The sequence below is a fragment of the Martes martes genome, assembly GCF_963455335.1.
Source record: "Martes martes genome assembly, chromosome: 17".
Classification (NCBI taxonomy): domain Eukaryota; kingdom Metazoa; phylum Chordata; class Mammalia; order Carnivora; family Mustelidae; genus Martes; species Martes martes.
This window is the reverse complement of record NC_137905.1, coordinates 11,971,694-11,996,032: the sequence shown is the minus strand read 5'-3', so window position 1 is coordinate 11,996,032 and position 24,339 is coordinate 11,971,694. Positions and strand designations below refer to the sequence as shown.

General features: G+C 41.0%; 1 protein-coding gene across 3 annotated transcripts in view; it reads right to left on the bottom strand.

The window, feature by feature from the left end:
• CFDP1 (craniofacial development protein 1) overlaps window positions 1-24,339 on the bottom strand; it is a 128,041-nt gene that overhangs the window by 91,677 nt on the left and 12,025 nt on the right. For all 3 annotated transcript variants that reach the window (XM_080829271.1, XM_080829272.1, XM_080829273.1), the window contains exons 3-5: window positions 23,023-23,242; window positions 22,575-22,702; window positions 13,672-13,791 (exon numbers count right to left, since the gene is read on the bottom strand). In XM_080829271.1, coding sequence (XP_080685397.1) covers window positions 13,672-13,791; window positions 22,575-22,702; window positions 23,023-23,242 — 468 coding nt within the window. The remainder of the gene's footprint in view (window positions 1-13,671; window positions 13,792-22,574; window positions 22,703-23,022; window positions 23,243-24,339) is intronic.

Genomic DNA, 24,339 nt, shown 5'->3' with positions numbered 1-24,339 from the left:
AGTGGGTTAAAGCCGCTGCCTTCGGCTCAGGTCATGATCCCGGCGTCCTGGGATCGAGCCCCGCATCGGGCCCTCTGCTCGGCAGGGGGCCTGCTTCCTCCCTTCTCTCTCTGCCTGCCTCTCTGCCTACTTGTGATCTGTCTGTTCAAATGAATAAATGAAATCTTAAAAAAAAAAAAAAAAAAAAAAAAAAAAAAGAATATATAGATGTTTATACGAACCTGAAAAGATGACCAATATTACTGTTAAGAAAAAATACACGTGGGGCGCCTGGGTGGCTCAGTGGGTTAAAGCCTCTGCCTTCGGCTCAGGTCATGATCCCAGGGTCCTGGGATCGAGCCCCGCATCGGGCTCTCTGCTCAGCGGGGAGCCTGCTTCCTCCTGCCTCTCTGCCTACTTGTGATCTCTGTCTGTCAAATAAATAAATAAAATCTTTAAAAAAAAAAAAAAAGAAAAAGAAAAAATACACGTTACAGGCTAACACACTCCATTTTTGTTTTAATGGGTTTGAACTGCACAGGTTCACTTATACGCGGTTTTGTTGTTCTTTTGTTTAGGCTCCTTGCTCAGAGTGGAGCCCAATGTGGGGCTTGAACTAACAACCCTAGATCAAGACATGAACTGCAATCAAGAGTCAGATGCTTAAAAGACAGAGCCACTCAGGCGCCCCATACTAGATTTTTTTTTAATAGGACAGTACTATAAATGCATTTCCTTTCCCTTATGATTTTCTTGTCTCTAGCTTATTTATTATAAGAATATAGTATCTAATACATGTAACATTTAAAATACGTGTTAAACAACTGTTTATGTTACCAGTAAGGCTTCTGGTCAACAATAGGCTATTAGTGGTTAAGTTTCTGGGGAGTCAGAAGTTATACTTTTGACTGCTTGGAGAGGGGGGTCAGCAAAAATAAATACCAACTGTGTTAGCCTCTGGGGTTGGGAATAAAGAACAGGCAGGTGGCAAGGAAATTTCATTCCTCTTTTCTGAAAAAATTTAAGTGGTGGAACTATGGGTCATTTTTACTTTCTTATTTGTAATAAAAAAGCAAACAGGGGCGCCTGGGTGGCTCAGTGGGTTAAAGCCTCTGCCTTCGGCTCAGGTCATGATCCCAGAGTCCTGGGATCGAGCCCCGCATCGGGTTCTCTGCTCAGCGGGGAGCCTGCTTCCTCCTTTCTCTCCGCCTACTGTGATCTCTGTCTGTCAAATAAATAAATAAAATCTTTAAAAAAAAAAAAAAAAAAAAAAAAAAGCAAACAATGATAAAAGCTTTTGCAGGGAAGCCTGGGTGGCTCAGCTGGTTGAGCGACTGCCTTCAGCTCAGGTCATGATCCGGGAGTCCCAGGATCGAGTCCTGGGATCCAGTCCCATGTCAGGCTCCCAGCTCCACGGGGAGCCTGTCTCTGCCGCTGACCTTCTCTTCTCTCATGCTGTCTCACTCTCTCTCTCTCTCAAATAAATAAATAAAATCTTAAAAAAAAAAAAAAAAAAGCTTTTGCCTTTCCAAGAAAAAATGAGAGAAGAAAAACCATCTTTCATTTTCTAAGCACAATGGTAGAGTTGAAAACAAAACAAAATTTAATTTAGGAAAAATGTAGAAACAGTGTAGCACACAGAAATCTCATGCCAAAAGACTAATCTAATTAGGCAAAGAAAACTGTATAGCACTCATATATCAAAGCTCCAAGCTCCTTGTACCCTGCCAAAGAAATATCTTTTCCAGGGGGGTTCTGCCCTCTAGTGTACACTAAAAGAAGCTAATGCACATGAAACAATGAACTCAACAAATCAGCATTTTTATTAGGTAAGCAAAATAGTTCCCCTTCATTCCTAGAGCATCACAATTCTCTCCTTAAAGAAAGGTTTCCACAACCTTGTTTCCAAGTCAATTTCCAATGACCATGCCAAGGAAACTCCGTGGACACCACAACTTCAGCTACCCTTCCTATTCTTCCTACACTCCCAGCAAAGCACCCCACGTACTTTCCTGACTTGAATTTCACACCAAGAGAAAACTGGTACAACCAAGGGTACAGTATTATAGCAAAACAAAAAATTTTTTTTCAAGGTTTTATTTATTTATTTGACAAAGAGAGACACACAGAGAGAGGGAACACAAGCAGGGCAAGTGGGAGAGGGAGAAGCAGGCTTCCCACAGAGCACGGAGCCAGACGCAGGGCTAGATCCCAGGACCCTGGGATCATGACCTGAGCTGAAGGCAGAGGCTTAACCCACTGAGCCACCCAGGCGCCCCTATAGCAAAACAAAATTTTAGAAGTTTATAACACATATAGCCACCCTGTTCTTAAACTCAGATTTTTGAAACTTGCTGCACTATAACTCAATGATAAGAGCAAAAGGAAGAAAGCTGCTCTGTGTAATAAGGTACAAATCCTCTAAGGATTTTCTAAAAACACTAGAATCTGTTCCACTGTGGGCAACCTTGAAAACCACTAGGGACACTTCCTACGTTCACAGTATTTGCTGTAGGTATTCAATCCAAACTGATAGAGGTTACCCCAATCCTGGTGACCACAAATGAAAAATTTTCTTGCTTTGAAAGCTCTTCTATGTTTGAGATCTCATTTAGACGCTCACATTGGCTGGCACTTTACTATTTGACCCAACTGGTCAAATCTTCTACCAACCTCCTCTCCCCAAACCAAAAAAAAAAAAAAAAAAAAAAAAAAAAAAAAGAATATTACTAGTCTCTCCCTTTGTAATTATTCTGGTTCCTAGCTTAGCCTGGAACAATATCTTCAAATCAAGAATGTGAATGAGATAACCTTTAATAAATTCAAAATATTCCAACTATTCATGGGGAAATCTTTAGGGAATTAATTTAATTTCAACTTCAAACTCATTTACTCTGTACCTACAAAACCTACAGAGGTATATTTAAAAAGCAAGTTAAGAATAAGTTAAAACTGGGGCACCTGGGTGGCTCAGTGGCTTCAGTGTCTGCCTTCTAATCAGGTCATGATCCCAGGGTCCTGGGATGGAGCCATATCAGTCTCCTTGCTCAGCCCGCAGGCTGCTTCTCCCTCTCCCATTCCCCTGCTTGTGTTCTCTCGCACTGTCAAATAAATAAAAGTCTTTAAAAAAAAAAAAAAAAAGAAAAAGGATGAGCTAAAACTGAATGAAGCTAAATAATTAGCATCCACTGAAGAACGTGAAGGTGAAAGTCCAGTGCAGAGTTTTCTTGCCCCATTACAAAACACATTACACTGGAGGGCCAAGTAAGATAAAAGCAGGACCACCAACACTGCCAGAATCCATCATTTCCACGGCCATAGCAGGTCCTTAAAAAATCATTTTGGGGCATGTGGGTGGCACAGTTGGTTAAGCATCAGACTCTTGGTTTTAGCTGAGGTCATGATCTCAGGATTGTGAGGTTGAGTCCCGCATGGGGCTCTGTACTCAGCGGGGAGTCTGCCTGAGATTCTCTCTCTCTCTCTCTCTCCCCCTCTGTCCCTCTCATTCATGCTTGCTCGCTCTCTCTCAATAAATAAATCTTAAAGAAAAAAAAGTAGGATCTTCTCAAAAGCTATTCTCCTACCCTGGGACAAATGACTGCCAGAAGAAAGGCACTGAACCCAACTGGGCAAGGATTATCTCCCACCTGGCTCTCCTGGCAACACCCTCACGTAAGCTGCCTGCAGTGTAGGACTCAGACCTCAGTAGGAGCCAATTACCACCCAGAAGCTGTAATAACCATTACTGCTCTTATCCCTGGCCGACTGATCACATCTTGTCCACAGCTTCACTGTTGCTTGCTGACAGATTATCAATGTACAAACTTACCTGCAACACATTTTTTAAAATGTGCTACCCCGGGGCGCCTGGGTGGCTCAGTGGGTTAAAGCCTCTGCCTTCGGCTCAGGTCATGATTTCAGGGTCCTGGGATCGAGCCCCGCATCGGGCTCTCTGCTCAGCAGGGAGCCTGCTTCCTCCTCTCTCTCTGCCTGCCTCTCTGCCTACTTGTGATTTCTCTCTCTGTCAAATAAATAAATAAAATCTTAAAAAAAAAAAGTTTAAAAAGTGGGTTAAAATGTGCTACCCCTTCAATTTCATGAGAGAGTAACGAACGGGACTGAAATCCAATACAGGAGACCTGAATTAGCTGTGGTTATTAACGGGGGAAGCCTACAAAGGAAAAGGGAGGAAACATTAATCTCATTACCATAAAAAAACCAAAAAAATTCAAAATAGCTTTCAAAGAGCCCCCCATTAGTTATAAAGCTGAAGAAATACTTCTTACCTAAAAAGAGCAATTAGGTGGGTAAGAAAAAACGGTTGTATGACACAGCGGCTGAGAGTTCAGCCTCTTGTCTCAAATGGATGTGGACTGGAATCCTACCTCCACCATCAACTAGAGAAACTCTACAAGTCAATGGTGCCTCCCTGAGCCTCAGTTTCCGGGTCTGTGAAATGGGTACCAAGTTAGCACCCACCTCTTAAAAGTATCTTATGTAGATACAATAAAATAATACATGTGAAACACTTAGCACTGTGCCTTAAATTTGGAAATCTGTCAATAGGAGCTATTTATCCTTTTGAAGAAAGGTAAAAAACACTTAACACGCAGCATCAGAAGATAATATGTCTGATATTTAATCTAAAGGACAAACTGGTGCCAAAATGAAACTGATCCGGTCATTGAAGGGAAACATGTCAACCCAGTGTTGAAAACACCTGACTACAGCAGGAACCCAGCAGGTAACAGGAAGAGCGAAGCAGCTGAGTCTGAGCCAGGAAAGGGCAAACCCCATCCACTCTGCTCCAGCTCACTGCTGCTGTAAGGGAAGACGGAGGGCAATGGCACAACTTCTCATTTCTAAAGAAAAGCGAGTAATCCAGATTTTTGTTAGCCTCCTGGTTTTTAAATACCAGCCAAATAAAAACATCCAAGGACAGGCTTGGTCCGTGGATTGCCAGTTTGTGAATGCCCGCCCTGGAGTGGAGTCTCAAACCAGAAACTGAAGAAAAGCCCGGTGGTTATATAACTGAGGGACTCCAGCTCCCTTAAACAGTGTCTCTCTAAGGGGATTTTGGAAAAGAAAATTCTTCCCTGTACAAACTGTCCTAAGCCATGCAGATATTTAGTATTCCTGAACTCCACCCACCAAGTACCAGTGTGGTCTCCTCAAGTCTTGTGACAACCAAAATATCTCACCACACATTTCTGAACACCTCCTACTGACAGCACCACAACCACTAAGAATAACAAAGTTAAATCCAAAAGTTAGTGGTAAGGTCAAGAACATCCATTTACAAACAGCAATAAAATAAGAACAGGGCCGGTCGTGAGTCAACCAAACTAAAATCCCAAATTATCATCCAACAGGAAATCTCACCAAGTAGAAAGCTTAAACCTCATTGTGGGAGCAAATCAAAAGGTTTAAACCACTCTTCCTCCTTCTAGAATTAATTAAGACGGAAGGAAACTGCCTTACCTTTTTTCTAGCCATTGCTTTAATAGTGTTAGAACATCATAGTTTTCCATCCATCTTTTTTCCTATAGCCAGAGCTTACATACAAAACTGTACATGCTTCAGAGAAATCACAGTGGAAGAAATCTAGGCACCCAAGGCACCCACCCTTCATAACATTCCTGGATTTTTCTCTTATGGCTCATTCTCCTACACAAGAGCGTGTCCAAGTTACCATATGGCCGAGCAATTCCACACCCAGGTACATACCCAAGTGAAATGAAAACACATGTCCACATGAAAACCTGCACATGAACGTTCAGAGACACATTATTTGTAATAGCAAGGAAGTGGAAACAATTCTGTGTCTATCAACTAATGAATGGGTAAAAAAAATGTGGCATAGTCATACAATGGAGTACTACTTGGCCATAAAAAGGTATGCAGTTCAGAAACACGAATAAATCTTGAAAACATTATGTATGCTAAATCAAAGAAGCCAGATAGAAAAGGACAAATATTGTATGACCCCAATTCCAATTATAAAATGTCCAAACAGGCAAACTTAGACACGGAAGTTCGGTGGTTGTCTGAGAGCATGGGAGATAGGCAGGGATGGAGAGAGAGTGCATTTCTTTTTTGGGGTGATGGAAATTACTGTGTTTGCATAGCTTTACAAACACACAACTATGCAAATATACTAAAAACCAATGAACTGTGCATTTTAAATTGGTGAATAAATAAAAATAGCTCAATAAAGCTGTTCCTAAAAAGAAAAAAAAAGCACATCCAATTTTAAATCATTAAATTGACTAATACCATTTGTTCTCTTTAAGACTATATAATATCACAGGTCACCTGCTGAAATACCCACTTTCTTCCAATCATCTTAGTTATTAAAATAATTACCAATACGGGGGCTCCTGGGGCTCAGTGGGTTAAAGCCTCTGCCTTTGGCTCAGGTCATGATGCCAGGTCCTGGGATCGAGCCCCGCATCGGGCTCTTTGCTCAGCAGGGAGCCTGCTTTCCCCTCTCTTTCTCTGCCTGCCGCTCTGCCTACTTGTTATCTCTCTCTGTTAAATAAATAAATAAAATCTTTAAAAAATAATAATAATTACCAATATGCCCTTAATCATGATATTTACTCTTTTGAAACAAGGTGATCTTCCTCTTCTTGGAGTGGCCATTCTCTAGGCATTAAAAGAACCTCACTGGGACGTCTGGGTGTCTCAGGTTAAGCATCTGCCTTCAGCTTGGGTCATGATCCTAGGGTCCTGGGACTAAGTCCTGCATCAGGCTCCTTGCTTGTCAGGTAGCCTGCTTCTCCCTCTGCCTGCTGCTCCCCCTGCTTGTACTCTCTCTCTCTGGTAAATAAATAAATAAAATGTTAAAAAAGAAAAAAAAAGTAACCTATGTACATCTCTTCACCAGGAACAGGGGCACATGCCAACTGACCAGGCATTTCACAAGGGTATCAAACCAGGAGATAAAAGTAGGATTTCTGGGGTAGCTTGTCTTTTTTGTTGTTGATATGAATATATTTACTGTGAATAACTTGGAGGTCCTTTCTTTTCTGTTAGTAAAGATACCTGAAATAATTAGACCTAGATTTTTTTAAAGGATTAATTAGGATAGGGATATAAGGAACATAATAATGTGTCACATTTACTGGCGAGGATGCGGAGAGAGGGGAACCCTCCTACACTGTTGGTGGGAATGCAAGCTGGTGCAGCCACTCTGGAAAACAGTGTGGAGGTTCCTCAAAAAACTGAAAAGAGAGCTACCCTACGACCCAGCAATTGCGCTACTGGGTATATATCCTAAAGATACAAACGTGGTACTCCGAAGGGGCACGTGCACCCGAATGTTTATAGCAGCAATGTCCACGATAGTCAAACTGTGGAAAGAGCCTAGATGTCCATCAACAGATGAATGGATAAAGAAGATGTGGTATATATACACAATGGAATACTATGCAGACATCAAAAGAAATGAAATCTTGTCATTTGCGACGACGTGGATGGAACTAGAGGGTATTACGCTGAGCGAAATAAGTCAATCGGAGAAAGACAACTATCATATGATCTCTTTGATATGAGGAAGTGGAGATGCAAGGCGGGGGCGGTTGGGGGGAGGTAGGAAAAGAAAAAATGAAAAGATGGGATTGGGAGGGAGACAAACCATAAAAGACTCAATCTCAAGAAACAGACTGAGGGTTGCTGGGGGGAGGGGGGAAGGGAGAGGGTGGTGGGGAAATGGACATTGGGGAGGGTATGGGCTATGATGAGTGCTGTGAAATGTGTAAACCTGGCGATTCACAGACCTGTACCCCTGGGGATAAAAATACATTATATGTTTATTAAAATAAAAAATTAATAAAAAAAATAAAATAATAATGTGTCACATTTATGAACAGAATATCAGATTTTCTAATGAGTTGTTTTTTAAATTCATCTATAGATTTCTTGCTGGAAACAAAGCCTTCTCCTGTGGAAAAAATGTTTAGGTATTTTTTAAGATTTTACCTATTTATTTGAGACCCAGAGGGAGCACAAGCAAGGGGAGGGGCAGAGGGAGAGAGAAGCAGACTCCCCATTGAGCAGGGAGCCTGACATGGGGCTCAAACCCAGGACTCTAGGATCATGACCTGACTTGAAGGCAGATGCTTAAATGACTGAGCCACCCAGGCGCCCCTAGATCTAGCTTTTAAATGTTCTTCTCAGCAAGAACACAACCCCTTTAAAAGTAAAGGGGCTTTAAAAAAGATCAACACAGGTCCGCACTCTGATTGATCATTATAACAAGAGATTCTGATCAAAAATTAGAAATGATTCCACCTAATATTGTGGCTATGCCTAATTCTTGCTACTTTAAGTGACATGCACAATGCTCTCAATCAGAAGACTGTATATTGAAAAATGCAAAATCTTAAAAGCCAGTAAGGTCTTATTAACTCCTGTCCAAGGAGGCTGGGAGGGACAAGGTACCTGCTCAGGCAGGAAGAATGCTGCACCCGTGAAAGGCTCCTGGGTGCCAACTGGTCAAACACGCTGAGCACAGACAAGGCACAGAAACAGGCAGGGGCTACTGTCTTCACAGGTCTCTAGTCTGGGTCTTCTACCTTCAGCAGGACACTGTGCAGAATTCTGACTTTTCTATACGGGAGGAAAACATTGCTAACCTGACACCACACACGATGTTGTGTTGAGACTCAACGATAAGGTCTTCGTTTTTTTCTCTCTCTTCTCTCAAAAGACCAAGACGACAAGACAAAAACCATATGGGAAAATGATGTTTATCATTCTTAAATGTTTTGCTGCTTCAGGTCATTCCCAATCTATAAGGTGGCAACTAAACAGTAAGCCCTTAGTGTAACAGCCTAGCCTGTGGCTAGGGTTATCAACTTTAACAAGTCTAATAGTAGCCTCCTGCTGGAATAGGTGAGTAATAGATGTGGGGGTGAAGGCTGATTTAGCCGAATACCCGCGAAAGCTGGGTTCCAACGGCCATCAGTGCTGGAGTGAGGACTGGGGCAGGGGGCTGGCAGGGCTGCAGGACGGGTGGAGGGCAAGAAATGGATCCAGCGGATCAATGGGTTACAGCCACGGAACTGCAGGAATTCAGACACACCAAGCTGAGTATACTGTGCTTTCTACAGCCAAATGTGGAGAACGCTTCTTACTGTCTGTGATTCCTGCCTCTAATTAAAACTGGGTGTTTGGTTTACTTCATTCCCAAAGCATAAACCTTGGCTTTTTATAGCCCAAGCAGTGTGCTATTTTAAACATGTAGAGGAAATGCATTTTCAGTTACAAACATTTGCTCCTGTGAATCTGTTCTTATTTGCTAGCAAAGAATGTGGGACAGGATGTTTTACCCTCCTGCTCTGGTTTTCCTGTATTGCTTACATCTGTTTAGAGAGAAGAAAAATAAACAAATAAAGTGTTTCTGCTGGACAATTTCTATAAACTGAAGCAACTTCAAAAATGAAAATGAAAAACATCTGTGGAAAGGTATTATAATAATTTTATTTTAATAAATTGGATTATTTCTATAGATTCTCTCCTGAAAAGAACTCCCACACCAAGCATGTGCAGGCTGCAGCATATACTACTATCTGCACTGATAAAATGGGCCCACTTGGACACCCCAGATCAGATGCATTCCTCTTGACCCTGTCTTCTTCCACACACAACTACAACTTGGAGAAGCTTTCTGAGATGCATTTCAGAAAAATGATCATGCCAACTTTAAAGGTCACCTTCTGGATTTATCCAGAAATTTATTCAGAAATTTTCATGGACAACTCTGAGCACTTTTTTTACTCAGTTAGACATATCCTTGTACTCTGTTACATTTCACTGCTGCACCTTCGAAGAAACGGGGGTACCTGGGGGCTCAGCTGGTTAGGTGCCCAACTCTTGGTTTGAGCTCATTCAGATCATGACCTGAGGGTCATGAGATAGAGCTCCATGTTGGGCTCCATGCTAGGCTACAGTCTGCTTAAGAGTCTCTCTTTCTCTCTCCCTCCACACCTCCCACCCCTGCACTCAAATAAATAAATAAATAAAATCTTCAGAGAAATCGATCTCAATTAAGAAACTGACTGACTTAGTGAAATTTCACTTGACGCTTTTATAAGGGAGTTAGCAGTCCATTCATCTACTGAAAGGTACTTTACCAGTTGGTCCCTCTAGATTCCATCTGTCCTGCTCTCTGTCCCAGATGTGGTCCTGTATGAAGAGCTGGAGAAAGACACTCTTCATCAAACTTTAGTCAGGCTCCTTTGAGCCCTCTTCTCAACTAGGCCTCAGTCTTGGCTTCCATCCTTGCTGGGTGTGCATTTTAACAATTTAGCCCAATTTTAGCAAGAATCCTCCTAGGTCAGTTTTAAGAGAATGCTCCGCTCTTGTTATCTGAACAGCCTGGATATCTGATTAAGTTCCTCATTCCCCACCCTCGACATGTGAGTATGTACTCAGCCTGCCTTCAGTGAGGATCCCATTAAGTCTGTTTAGCAAAAATCTCCCTACCCCTGGCGTCTCTCAGTAACGTTTCATCCTCAGACACCTTCCTATTGCCCTCATTCTGCTCCCTGGCCATAAATCCCCAGCTGTCTTTGCTGTACTGAGAGCTGAGCCCCATCCCTCTCCCTTATTGTGACAGTCCTGCCACCTACTGCAATAATCCCAATGATGTCTTCCTTACCATTTTAATAAGCGTCAGAATGGAGTGTCCTGGCAAGAGATGGGAGAAGAGGAGGAATGGGAGATCTGGGTATTAATGTCCCTGGCTTCCCCCTGCACAGTCCATTGACCAAATGAAGGTCTCGGTTCCTGTCAGGAGGCCCTCCCTGTCTTCAGTGCCAAAACTGTCCCCCCTCTTGCCCCTTCAGGTCTAGGGGAAGTAATGCAGCCCCATATTACTAGCCCCAAGTACACCGCACTATCCTATCTCTGGTTTTTCATCACTTTGTGAGTTATTACATTCTCTTCAAAGTATCCCAATTTGAGGATGCCATCTGTTTCCTGCTGGGTCTCCCTAATACAGATATCATCTCAGCAATTTATCCTTCAGAATTATTGGCTCTTTCTAAGAAAGGAAGGCACAGATCCAAAAAGCAGCGAGGCTTCGCCGTGTGACTCAGTGACTGAGGCAAGCTGATCTTGTTAAGCCACCACTTCTCCCTCCTCTAGTTATCTTCATCATCATAGCAACAGAGTGTTTTCTGAAACACACATGGTTTCCAAGCAGAATCTCTAAGCATCAAGAGGGGATTATCAAAAGAAATATCCAAGGAGGCTAAAAGAAAGAATTGTGCTAGTTGAATGAACAATGCTTGAACCCTAAGGTACAAGCAACTTTGCCTTTATTTCTATGTGGTACTTAATCCAGAGTTAACTTTTACAGTAAAACTTTTAATAGATGTCAGAGACACTGTTTAATAATACCACATATACGTCTGGTAACCCAAGTAAAAAACTTGGGTTAAGTTTTTTCAAAAGATGATCTGTCAAATTCAGACTGTAGTAGATTATGAAATCAGTTCAGTGGCCCGTGACATTTTTTTAAAAAAATGATACATATTCCACACTATTATGTAAAAGGCGAAAGATTTGTGCGATCTGAAGAGAAACCAGAGCATCCACGCTATTATGTAAAACAGAAAATCAGAATTCATCATACGTAGCAAAGGTAAATATCTCACCAGGTTTTCTTTTACTTTTTTACATCTATTGTTATGAGCGTACTAGGGCATCCTATAAAATGCACTCCTTACTGTGAGTCAATCAAGTCTGAAAGCTACTGGTCTGAAGAGAATCCCTTTCAAACAATTTAACAATTACAAGGCAAAAAACAGGCTGCTTCAGCCTACAGCCTGACATTTTTTTATCTCAACCCTCACTAAAATTAGTTAATTTTGTCATTCAGTATAAAAACTTTATGAAATAATACTTACCAAATAGTATAGTATGCTATTTTTTTAAGAGATTTTATTTATTTATTTGACACAGAAAGAGAGACAGGACGCGGACAGGCAGGCAGAGCAGTAGACAGAGGCAGAGGGAGAAGCAGGGTCCCCATGCAGCAGGAAGCCTGATGTGGGGCTGGATCCCAGGACCTTGGGACCATAACCTGAGCTGAAGGCAGATGCTTAACCAACTGAACCATCCAGACACAACCCCCCCCATTTTATTTCTTTTAAATGATGGTTGTAAACCACAGCCTGGAAACTGCTGGCCTAGAATCTGAGCAGGGCCAGTGCGAAGAGCCCTGTTCCCATCATTCTGTTCCTCCCACGGCTGCTCTCTTCGGTGTTTACATCATTTCCACCGTGGTAGCAAGCTCTCAAATCCCTTTCCTTCTTAGGTTTCCATGCAACTGCTACATGACTTCTGCCACCTACTCACTCCAGTGAGAGCGAAAGCCTTGGGGTAAGGAGCAATGAAGAGCATATGGGAGGTGTGGACAGGGCCTAGCCATGGACTTGCTTGCGCTCACCATCACAGCACATGGTGAGCCGCATCTTACTCCAAGTACCTGCTGCTCACAGCCTGAGGACTGAGGGCATGTGGATGCAGTCCTGAGCCAGTGACAGATGGGAGCTGGAGGAGAACAATCCCAGCATCCTTGCCCTTGCCGTGTTCTTCACCACCTCTCCGAGATACTAGAAGAACCGAGGGAGCACCAGCCGCTACTGGCAGTAACCTGCCAGAATCCACATTCTACCCGGGCTTCCTTCCCAGCCTGTCCACCTCCCTGCTGGGGCTTCCTGGAGTCAGCTCCCACACAAATGACCTATACCCAAACCTCTGTCTCAGGGTCGGCTTCTGGGTAAACACAACCGAGATGAGCACACAAGCTTACACAGTACTGTGTGGAGCCAGCACTACCAAGATGAGAAAGGCCTGTGCTAGGAAAGCTCATAACCTGATAGAAAAACCTATGATTTTTTTTTTAATGAAAAAAAAAATTTTACTGTTCGTAGCAATGAGATAAGTACATATGTTTAGGGAGGGAAGGAAGAAGTGACAAGTTGTGTGACTGAAGGGCCAGAGAAGCGCCTGGAGGTGACATGTTCCTCCCCAAACCCTCTAGAAGACAGCCCTCCCCACAGGAGTCAGTGGCTGGTGGGTGCTGCCAGTGGGCCACAGTCCTCGTTCATGTCCCTGCAGGCTAGCGCCCTGGCTTATCGTATTTACTGTGATGCTTTACATCTTACGTACAGGTTATAAAGAAGGGAATTTTTATTTTCCCCAATGGAAAAAAATTCTAGTCTTCAGCTAAAAATAACTCAAGTACTATGGAAAATACAAAGAAAGAAAAAGTATTACGTTCCCGGCAGTGTGTCAACAGAATTACTTGCAAATCAGCTCTGACCTTCCAATGTTCCTTTGAGGTCCCTGGGGGATGGGACTGAGGGCTCAACCCCAATCTCCACTAGAAGTTCTAATAAACCGCTGACATTTTCATTCAAAAATTATTTTTAAATGTAAAATCTCCTACACGTTCATGAAGCTCTGTGGTCAACGCTGTAAATCAGCACTTTCTTCAGGCTGGAATCAAACGAGAAACCTAAGGCTCATTTTTCATTGCACCTTCCATTTTGGCAAACATTTCAGCAAAGGCAAACGAAAACACACCCTGCCAGCTACAGTTCCAGCGGGTGCTTGTACCAAGAACGGCTTCTGCTGCACGCCAGGCACACCGGAGCCTGAGACCAGAACACTCACCCAGACCCGGCAGGGAGCGACGGCAGCGCTGCAGCGACAGGAGCCGGTGGCTTCTCCTTCTCGTTTTGCTTGAAGAAAGACTTGGCTTCTTTAGATGTAGCATCCACTTCCTTAGTCACCCTGTGCCAAGGAGGGAAATGTCAAGTTTTTAAGAAGAGTAAGAAGAGAAACAAAATCTACGGAAAGGGGTAAGTGACAACAAGGAAAACACCCAGTGGGCTTCCAATGAGTTCTGGCTGCTGAAGTTTCTGATTCAGGTCCACTACCACAGTTCTAAATAAAGGCACCTTCCCTCACTAAAGAACAACAACGTATGTACTTGATCTCCCTCAAATCGCCTCTGTTTCTTCTGTCAGCTTGCCACACACACCAGTGGTCACTGCTGAATCACGGCTCCTGTGGGCTGCGGATGGCAAGGCTGAGAAGGTTCTCCCACTGCCCCTCACATGCGGATTAGGACTCACAGTTAAAGGTCTGGGGAGCAATGGGGAGATGGAATCTCTGGGAGGAAAACACTAGCATTATTTTGAGAAGAAGAGCAACAATATAAACAACTGGAAATATTCTGCAGAATGCTCCTGTTTCACAGCTAAAATAACCCAAAGATGGAAGAAAATGCCTTCGAGCTGGCTAAACAACACTCATGTGGGAGTGGAAAAAAATACAGGATGGAGAATCCTGTCCAAGTTCAAATCTGGAAAAACGGTCTTCAATAAAACTGAGTCCTGGGGCGCCTGGGTGGCTCAGATGGTTAAGTGTCTGCCTTCGGCTCAGGTCATAATCCCAGGGTCCTGGGATCAAGTCCTGCATCAAGCTCCCTGCTTGGTGGAGAGTCTGCTTCTCCCTTTCCCTCTGCTTCTCTCCCTGCTTGTCCTCTCTCGATCTGTCAAATAAATAAATAAAATCTTTAAAAAAAAAAAAGGTAAAAAAAACCAACAACAAAACTGATTACCTTCTCAGTAATGGGAGCCAAGAGTAAAAAATAAGAGGGAGAATATACACCACAGATTAGACCATCACTCAGCAAACACATATCCTTCCCTTGGACCACGAAGAAACTTGTCTAACCTACTGATGTTGAGTTTAGGTACATGTTTCAATGGTCGATGAGATGGGAGCTGATCTGACAGGAAAAGCAGCTTTAATGCTGGCGCTGTTTCACCTGCCCCTGAGTTCCTCCCCTTTGCCCCGTAAGAATACGCCTCAAGTACCAGCGGGTCCCAGATGGCTGAAGGACACACACTGAAGATCTGAATCCAGCAAGCAGCCTGGAGCCAAACGCAGACTGGCTGAACCCCAGACACCCGGAAACACACGGACAACAAACAGATGCTTACTGCTGTATACCACTGAGGTTTGGAATGGCCTGTCACATAGCATTCCTTAGCAATGGCAGACACATTTACCTTTCATGAACAAAAAATCAGAAATCTAAGAGGCTAAGTTACTAAGATCAGTAGGAGTGGCATCACTTCGGAGACCCGCTGATAAAAGGTGACACAGCTCTCACCTGCTGCTCCCTCTAGAGTGCAACTCGGAAACTTCAAGTTACCACACACGAAGCCTGGCTACTCCGGATCCACCATGCTACACAGAACATCTGGGAAGGCCACAGAGAAAGAGATGCCCGAGGAGCCTGATCCAGTCCAGGCCCGAGACGTGGGAGCAAGGAAGCCTTTGAGATGGCTCCACACCCAGCCACTAACTCCAGCTGCATAAAGACCCCGAGCAAGAGCTGCCAGAGCCCAGCTACCCTCCACAACTATGGAAAATGACAAGAACACAATTGTTTAAAGCCACTACATTCTGGAGTAATTCCCTACACCGATATACAGATGACCAGAATAAACCCACATTCAAACATAAAGCTTAATGCAGAGTCCCAGTCTACTGGACTAGAAAGAGGTACTTTAAATCTCCTTGCCCTAGGTCGAGTCTGGGGCAGACCTGAGATGGCTCATGAAAAACAAGTGGACGCCTGCACTTAGAAATGACAGTTTGAACACAGACTTCATTCTCTACTCCTTACTAAAACCCTACAAAATAGTGGTAAACAAATTTATAAAGGCAAAATCACATAAGGATATGGAGAAGAGATATAACAGAGAAAATATGCCAATCGAGTTTTCTGAAGGTAGAAAGTAAACAGACAAGTAGAACTTGGCTTTGGTTTTTGTTTTCTCTAATCTAAGTCTGTAGCCATATGGAATGGCCAATAACAAGCCAATCTACACCACGGTATTCTACAAAGGCTCAGTAAATTGAGATATCAGGAAGCTTTGAAGGGAGAGGAGATGAGCGGGGCTAAAGATCAGTTGAAAGTTAGTCTCGGGAGCAACTAAGTCCAGATCACCTTCTCCAACTTCATACCATAGGCTACTGTCCCCCACCCAACCCAGCAAAACCCATTACTCCTTACAGAAAATAAAAACCACGGAAGTTCGAAACTCACAGCGCAGGGCTGAAGTCTCATTCCGAAAACAAGGTAATTAAGTCCTATCCAAAGTCACAAAGAAATGACATCTAAAAACTGTTGTTTCTCTCCAGGACCTTGGGAATCAATACAAAGTAACACAAGCAGACTTTTAGTCTTCATTAATAGTATGACTGGAAGAATTCCATTTTGAACAAGCAATAAGAAGAGATTCAGCTCTCAAAATATCTTCAAGGAGGAGAACAGTTCAATAACAGACCACTTCTAATATATAAGAGGGAACCCTGATAGGAAAGGCCCACTATTAGCAATAGTTAGTTCAAGTGTTATCAGCAGAAATGTCATTTTAACTTCATTTCACTTACTTAGGACTTCCTGAAAACTCTTTATTTAGGCAGAAACTTTCCATGACTGGCCTTTTCCGAAAGGTGATTCACTCAGGAAAGTCTGAGCCAACTGGCTCAGCTGGTTATCAAAAGGGTAAAATATACTATTTTTCCTCATTCCCAAAGGTTAACAAGCTACACGTTTTTCAAGAAGGAAAAAAAATAAAACCAAAAAGATAAAAATTCAAAGCTTAACAATTAAAACATAATTAGAAAAAACTAAAAGACTAATTTTATGCCAACACTACCTTATGCTTGTACTTACAAATTCTTCCCAGTCATTACTAGCTCTTTCTCACCTTTCTTAAATATGTAGTAATGCTCTTAACTTGATACAAAGGAAAAAAGAAAAAGCAGAATAATGACCTCAAGATATTAAAAGATATGCTCAAATCCATATATCAAGTTTACATCTCGCTGTCAACTAAAACTCAGGCTTCCTAAGTTCCTACGTGAGGGCTCCTTGCAACAGCTAAATTTTACGTATAAGCAATTTAAGTTAAAAAAAAAAAGAAAAATCCTGGGGTGCCTGGTTGGCTCAGTAGGTTAAGACTCTGCCTTTGGCTCAGGTCATGATCTCAGGGTGCTGGGATCAAAACCTCCTCCATCAGGCTCTCTGCCCGGCAGGGAGCCTGCTTTCCCCTCTCTCTCTGCCCGCCTCTGCCTACTTGTGATCTCTCTCTCTCTGTCAAATAGATAAATAAAATCTTAAAAAAAAAAAAAAAGAAAAATCCTGCCAACATGCCAATTAACAGGGGTTTATTTTCTTTCTTTCTTTTTTTTTTTTAAAGATTAGTTATTTATTTATTTGACAGACAGATCACAAGTAGGCAGAGAGGCAGGCAGAGAGAGGAGGAAACGGGCTCCCCGCTGAGCAGAGAGCCCGATGTGGGGCTCGATCCCAGGACCGTGGGATCATGACCTGAGCCGAAGGCAGAGGCTTTAACCCACTGAGCCACCCAAGTGCCCCTCTTTTTTTTTTTTTTAAAGATTTTTATTTATTTAATTGACAGAGAGAGTGATCACAAATAGGCAGAGAGGCAGGCAGAGAGAGAGGGGGAAGCAGGCTCCCTGCTGAGCAAGAGAGACTGACGTGGGGCTCGATCCCAGGACCCCGGGATCATGACCTTAGCCGAAGGCAGAAGCTTAACCCACTGAGCCACCCAGGCACCCCTACAGGGTTTTATTTTCTTTAGGAGGAAGAATTTATAGAGAACATTTGTTTATTGTATTATTCATCTCAGTAATGTATGTTTTTTAAAGTAATAAGCTTGTATTTCTTTTGAATATAAAATATATATGTGTGAGAATGTGTATATTTGTAGGGAGAAAAAAAGGTGCTTCCCTGAGCATAGTTCTTTGGGTTGCTTTTTTTTTTATAGACACGGTGCTGCCCTCTTCTGACAAATGACAGAAATAGCAGGCTCCCAAATACCCATCCAGTACATAAAATTACCATCCATTTGTTTTATAAAATGAAATGCAAAATTTGTGCCATTAATATAAATATTAATACATCCACAAAATTTATTTATCAGGAAATTTAATGATTTCTCCTAACAGATATTCACCAGCTTTTCTCACTCTCTCTGTTGGGCTGATGGTAAAATTGTAATAAATCTTTCTTGGGTATCCTATGTGACATATGGGAAGTAATATAAGCCAAGAAAGATTTCTAAAAACTTTAAATATGTATTTCTAATGGCATATCACACACCTCCTGCATTATTTTGTAGGATTTCCAAACTATTAAAGGCTTCCTGTCAGTGTTCTGCTACCCCCTACTGGACAACTAAATAGTTCCAGTGTGATTTCTGGCAGCAAAATAACATTACTAATTCACATCACCAGGAATTACCTAATGGATCCCCAAAATGATTGATTATCAGAGAAATGGTGTCTTTGCAATGGAGAATTCTGACAGGTATTGCCTAAGTGGTCTAACTTATCACCACCAATGCTGAGTGTTATTGATGTCATGTACTGGGGAAGACAAAACATTGACAACATATTTGTCTAGGTGACTAATCTTAAGTTAGTCATGAGGAAACTACGCAAAATTCCAAACTGAGGACCATCCTACAAAACAAATGGGCTCCTAAAAACATATAGCTAACCCCTGAAAAAGCAGCAGTTAGGGGCACTGCCGTCTGTCCACCCCACAGTTGAAAATCTATGTGTAACTTTGACTCTCCCAAAACTTAACTAGTAATAGCCTACTGTTACCGATAACATACAAACAGTCAAATAACACATTTTGTATCTGTACTACAAGCCATATTCTTATAATACAGTAAGCTATATAAAATAAAATGTGATTAAGAATATTATAAGAAAAATACATTTATGGTACTGCATTGTATCGAAAAAATATCTACATATAAGTGCACTTGTGCAGTTCAAACCTGTGTTGTTCAAGGGTTAACTGTATATGTCAGTGTCATGAAATACTTAAAATGAAAGGCTTTAAAAAGGAACTTAACAAGAAAAGACTAAAAAGACTAAATGCAGAGTGTAATTTTATACTGGATGTTGGACTGAACAAGTAAAACAAGCTATATAAAGAATATTACTGAAATAACTGTTAAAAAATTTGAGCAGAATCACATCTAGAACTACTTGAAATATGGGCTACAAAACTAGTTGTTACTGGTCCAAAACAAGATGGGTACAGAAAACCTAAGTTAGTATTTGCAAATTTGTTTAGCAATTTGACAATGTCACAACAGTCAAGACATGACAGGTGGACTCACTGTGTTAACCAGAACAGAAACCAATTCGGGTACTGTCAAACTGGCCAGCTGGTCACATGTGACACAGTGTATTAGTCATGCACAGTGAGACATAATGCATATGATAGTTTAGGGTTATTTTATCAAAGTCCAAAAATGTGATAAAATGTAATGATTTTTTTAAAATGTAACCATTTATTTTTATAGATTATTTTTACAATCATTTTAGTTGTTAACCAAGTGTGACTTTTTAAATTCATATTAACCGTTAACTGAGTATGACTTTTTAACTTTACAGTTTAAATTAAGTTAAGAAGGGGCGCCTGGGTGGCTCAGTGGGTTAAAGCCTCTGCCTTCAGCTCAGGTCATGATCTCGGGGTCCTGGGATCGAGCCCCGCATCGGGCTCTCTGCTCAGCGGGGAGCCTGCTTCCCCCTCTCTCTCTGCCTGCCTCTCTGCCTACTTGTGATCTCTCTCTCTGTCAAATGAATGAATAAAATCTTAAAAAAAAAATTTAAAAAAATAATAAATTAAGTTAAGAAAGTAAAATTGGTATTATTTTCTTAATCCTAATGTACTGATAGCAAAACGAGCCTCACTGTATATTTCTATAAAGAAAACACATCTTCTGAATGCCAACAGCAGTAGCAAACCACATGATGATAATGGGAAGTAATTCCAAAGAAACAAAGGCCAACTGAACTCAAACTGCTTTTACTTCATGAGCCCTCACAGAGTCTGGTTGTTGATCATTCAGTGCTAAAATCATAGTGAGTCAGTGAGTTCTTTGCAAATGTTTTGGCTAATGGAGCAATGAATTCATCAAAACTTCAGTGGCATTTATATACAAAACATAAAGAAATTCGAAATCAAAAGAATTCTTTGAAGAAAAGAGTACTGATCTAAAAAGCCAACAGAAAGAGATGTAAGATTCCAAAAATTAATGTTAGTGCCTTGTAGTCTTCTGAGAAAGAAGCATTTTTGGTTGCTAACTAAAAAGAATAAGCCACTGCCAAGATATTAGTAAAAGACTCTATCAATGATGTCTGCTTGGAAAGCTTGGTGTATATGTAACAAAGAAGGTGATTCAAGTGCAGTATTCCAGGGATGCCACAGCTTGAAGTCCTTAGAATCTGGCTTATGACAGTAAGAACAATAATCAGATTAGCAGAATGTTTTCTCAATGCAGTTAAAGAATGCCAGGTTATATTAACATAAAAATTAACATATATGTGTGATTTAAACATGATAGTGATATGAAGGATTCTTTTATTGGTTTCTGGCTGACAGACATAATTGACACTGATCTCTAAAACAAAACTAGAATTACGTTGTCAACAAATGTGATTTGAAGTGTAAGTGTATGCAATAGTATGTTCTAACAGCACAGGCGCAAGACAGGAAAACAGATTAGATTAAGGAGCCAGTGCCAGAATATAGAATTAACACGCTGCTTCCTTATCGAGAAAAATCATGCTGCCAAAACAAACAAACAAACAACCCCACTGCTCTTAGTACAGTAGTAAAAACTGTAAATTATGTAAGACTAATGCATTACATTTTTCAATGACTGTCTCTATGTGTGACAAGCTGAAAGCTGATCATAAATGTGCACACGTTACATCACACGCTGAGGTACCATGGTTATGCAAGGGAAAAATGCTGCTAAGAATGATGAGCTTTCAAATAAACTTATTAGTGTCTTTATTTTTTTTACTTTTTTTTTTTAAGATTTTATTTATTTATTTGCCAGAGAGAGAAATCACAAGCAGGCAGAGAGGGAGAGTGGGAAGCAGACTCCCCGCTGAGCAGAGAGCCCGACATGGGGCTTGATCCCAGGACCCTGAGATCATGACCTGAGCTGAAGGCAACGGCCTAACCCACTGAGCCACCCAGGCGCCCTGAGAATTGATATTTTACTCTTAGTCTGTTTCAATTATAGAACGTAAAGATATAACAGTGATTTCCTATACTAATTATTTATCTCGGTAAACAGCATGTGTAACTATACAAATCTTTTCCTATTCCTATTTGATGATCATTTTGACTGTTTTATTGAAATGTCAGTTAATGCCTGTTGAATGTCATTGTTAAAAATCTGAGCTTGTATTTTCTACAACTTTTCAATTTCGTTTTCTAGCTATTCATTTTTATTTGTGTCTTACAAAAGTACTGGTCCACAACAGGTTGAAATTTTAAAATCAGCCTCCTTCACCACAGATGTAGGTAATAATCTACATTAATGTGAAATTTACTAGATGTGACAGCTGCATTGTATCATAAAGGAGAATGCCCTTTGTTCTTAGGAAACTGCTAACATATTTAAGAGTGAAGTGTCATGATGTCTACAAGCAATTCTCAAATGGTTCAGGCAAGACAAAAAGAGAAATACAGATCTAGACAGAGAGAGGCAATCGGTAACGTGTATAAGTATATGGGTGATCACTATAAAACTAACTCTGGCAACATTTCTGGGTATAATACTTCAGAAGAAAAAGTCGGGGAGAAAAAAATTAGAAAGTAAAGTTTTGCTCCATACCCTTTATAAAACTAATAATGCCAAATTCTTTACACCAACATTTGTATTAGATGAAATAACTGAATAGATACTATTTTTTAAAATATAACTTTGGACGCAAATTCTATTTTCAGAGAGCATACAGGTCTACTTAATTACTGCCAAGGAAAATAAATGTGACCACCTATAAAATTACTGACTGGTACCTTATCTGTTCCCATTTAGCTCTAAATTATAGATCTGCTGTTTTCAAGTAATAAAATTTAAATAAACAGGGAAAAGGAAATTCTAGGCATGTGGCTCTCAGCTAGAAAAGCCAGGAGGTTATTAGGCCTCTACCATTTTTTTAAAATGGAAACAACCTTTAAATCAATTTAAAAAATAGTATCAAGATCAGGAAATAATACAGGAACTGAATTTCTTTCCTAGTACTTCCAATTTTTACCTGATTTCAGGTGCCTCAGTGGGGCCCAGACTTCACACTTAAGAAAAGTAATAAAGGGAAAAATGACTCAGCCAAAGTCCCAAATCATGATGACAAGAGGAACCGAACATTTAACTCTTACATTTTCTTGTTTCTGTTCGGCCAAATACTTCATGATACCCACAACTACACCACCATATGTGGAAGGACCTTTCCTCCCATGTTCCCTGGTAATTTATGGAGCCACCGTTCTCCTGGAGTGAAGAAGAGAACTCTTCCAAAATAGTATGATGATAGGGTGAAATGAGAACAGATGTCCAACACCATTTAATAAGATGGGGTTTTTTTTTATTTAAATTTTTAAAAATTTTTAAAAGAACTAGTTTTGAAGTTTGTGAAGGTCACCTTACCTGACTTCTTCACCAGCAAAATCAAACACCTTAGTGATTTTAACTTTTTCAGCTTCTTTCGGTTTCTCAAGCTCCTCTGCTCTGACCAACGATTTACTTGAACTTGTCTCTTCAGTATTCTCTCCTCTCTACAAAATAGGTAAGAAATGCAAACAGTTTCACATAAGGATGAAACTTAAGAGAACCTTTCCACCATTCTATTATGGCTATTCTTAAATGTTCCATCTCTAAAGAATTAAAGACCTATCAGAAATTTATTTGATTAAAAAGGCTTATTTTTTCTACAATAGGGAACGCTTTGCTCTTCACATGAAAGAGTTATTATCAAAACGCATCTGGTTTGATTTCTGCTGTAAGCACTGAATCTCATTTTGGAAATAAAAACGTCCATCTGGGGAACTTAGGGTAGTTCTGGGGAAGCTTACGTCTCATTCAGCTATCAACTTACGTTAACTTGTGTACTTGTGGGCCCTTTAGGTTTTGGTCCCACATCATTGAGGAAGCTGGCCCACAGCTCGTCCTCCTTCTTCCTCCTTGCAGCCTCCGACCCCAGGCCTTCTTCCTGCTCTGCAGCTGCATCTCCCTCCTCACTGCTACTTCCCTCGGACTCCTCGTTGGCATCCTCCTCTTCTTCGTCTTCTAATGAGAGGCCACCTTGTTTTCTCTTCCTAATCACCAATGGTCACAAGAAAAAAGAGAGACAAGACAGATCAAGCAAAATGATTTCAGCTATCCCTTCCTCAATTCCAAACATAACGCTGCAAACCTGAGAAAACCTTAAAATCCGGGGACTACTGATTAACACCCACCCTAGGGGGAAGCAAGGGGGGTAAGCTGAGATTCTGTGGAAGAAAATAAGAACTGAGCTCTCACAGTTAGCAATTTCCCCCAAACACTTCGAATCAAAATGCAGTGTTCTACTTCCAAGTTGGGACTGGCTATTTTCACCAAGAAAACACCCAAAAATCACTTCGCTGAATCAATCTGTCCAGAAAGTGTGTTCCAAGAATACATACCCCAATTGGAGAACATTTCTATTGACGAAAGTCTTAAATTTATTTGTAGTTTCTTCCTAGAGTTCTCAGGGAAGAGGGGTGGGAAACCCATGTTTTTTCCCCACTTTCTGAAAATTTGACAGCTGGACTACAGAAAAACTCAAGGACAAAGGAACTGGGCCCAAGACCTAAAAGAGTAAATTGTTTCTTAGTCTATTTTGATTTCAAGTGAATCATCTAATACCTAAAATTCTTTTTTTTCCCCTTTTTATAAACTATAACCTGCTTTTTTGCTTCAATGCCCAGAAAGAAACACTAATCAAAGAGAGGTAACAGACTTCTACAGAAGCTTTTCATATCTGAGCTAAATAACTTGTCAGAATTTTCATAATTGGGGGGGGTGTAATTCAGTACCAGGCCAGTGGAAGGTAATTTGCTAATCTTTATGAAAATTTTTTTTACTACAGATTAACTCTGGATCAAATAATTCTACTTCTACAAATCTGATTTACAGATATACTTGTACCTGTATACAAAGCCATAACAAAGAATATTCACTGCAGTCTTGTTTGTGGTTGTAAAGACAGGTATAATCTCAATGGTCCTCAGTAAGGGAATACTTACAAAATGCAAGGTGGACCCATATAATGTAACATTATGCAGTCACTGAGAAGAGTAAGGTACAGCTAAATGTACTGGCACAGTACACATCTCCAAGATGCGAAACAATGAAAATGAGAAACTGTAAGCAGAGGATGCCACTCTTTGTT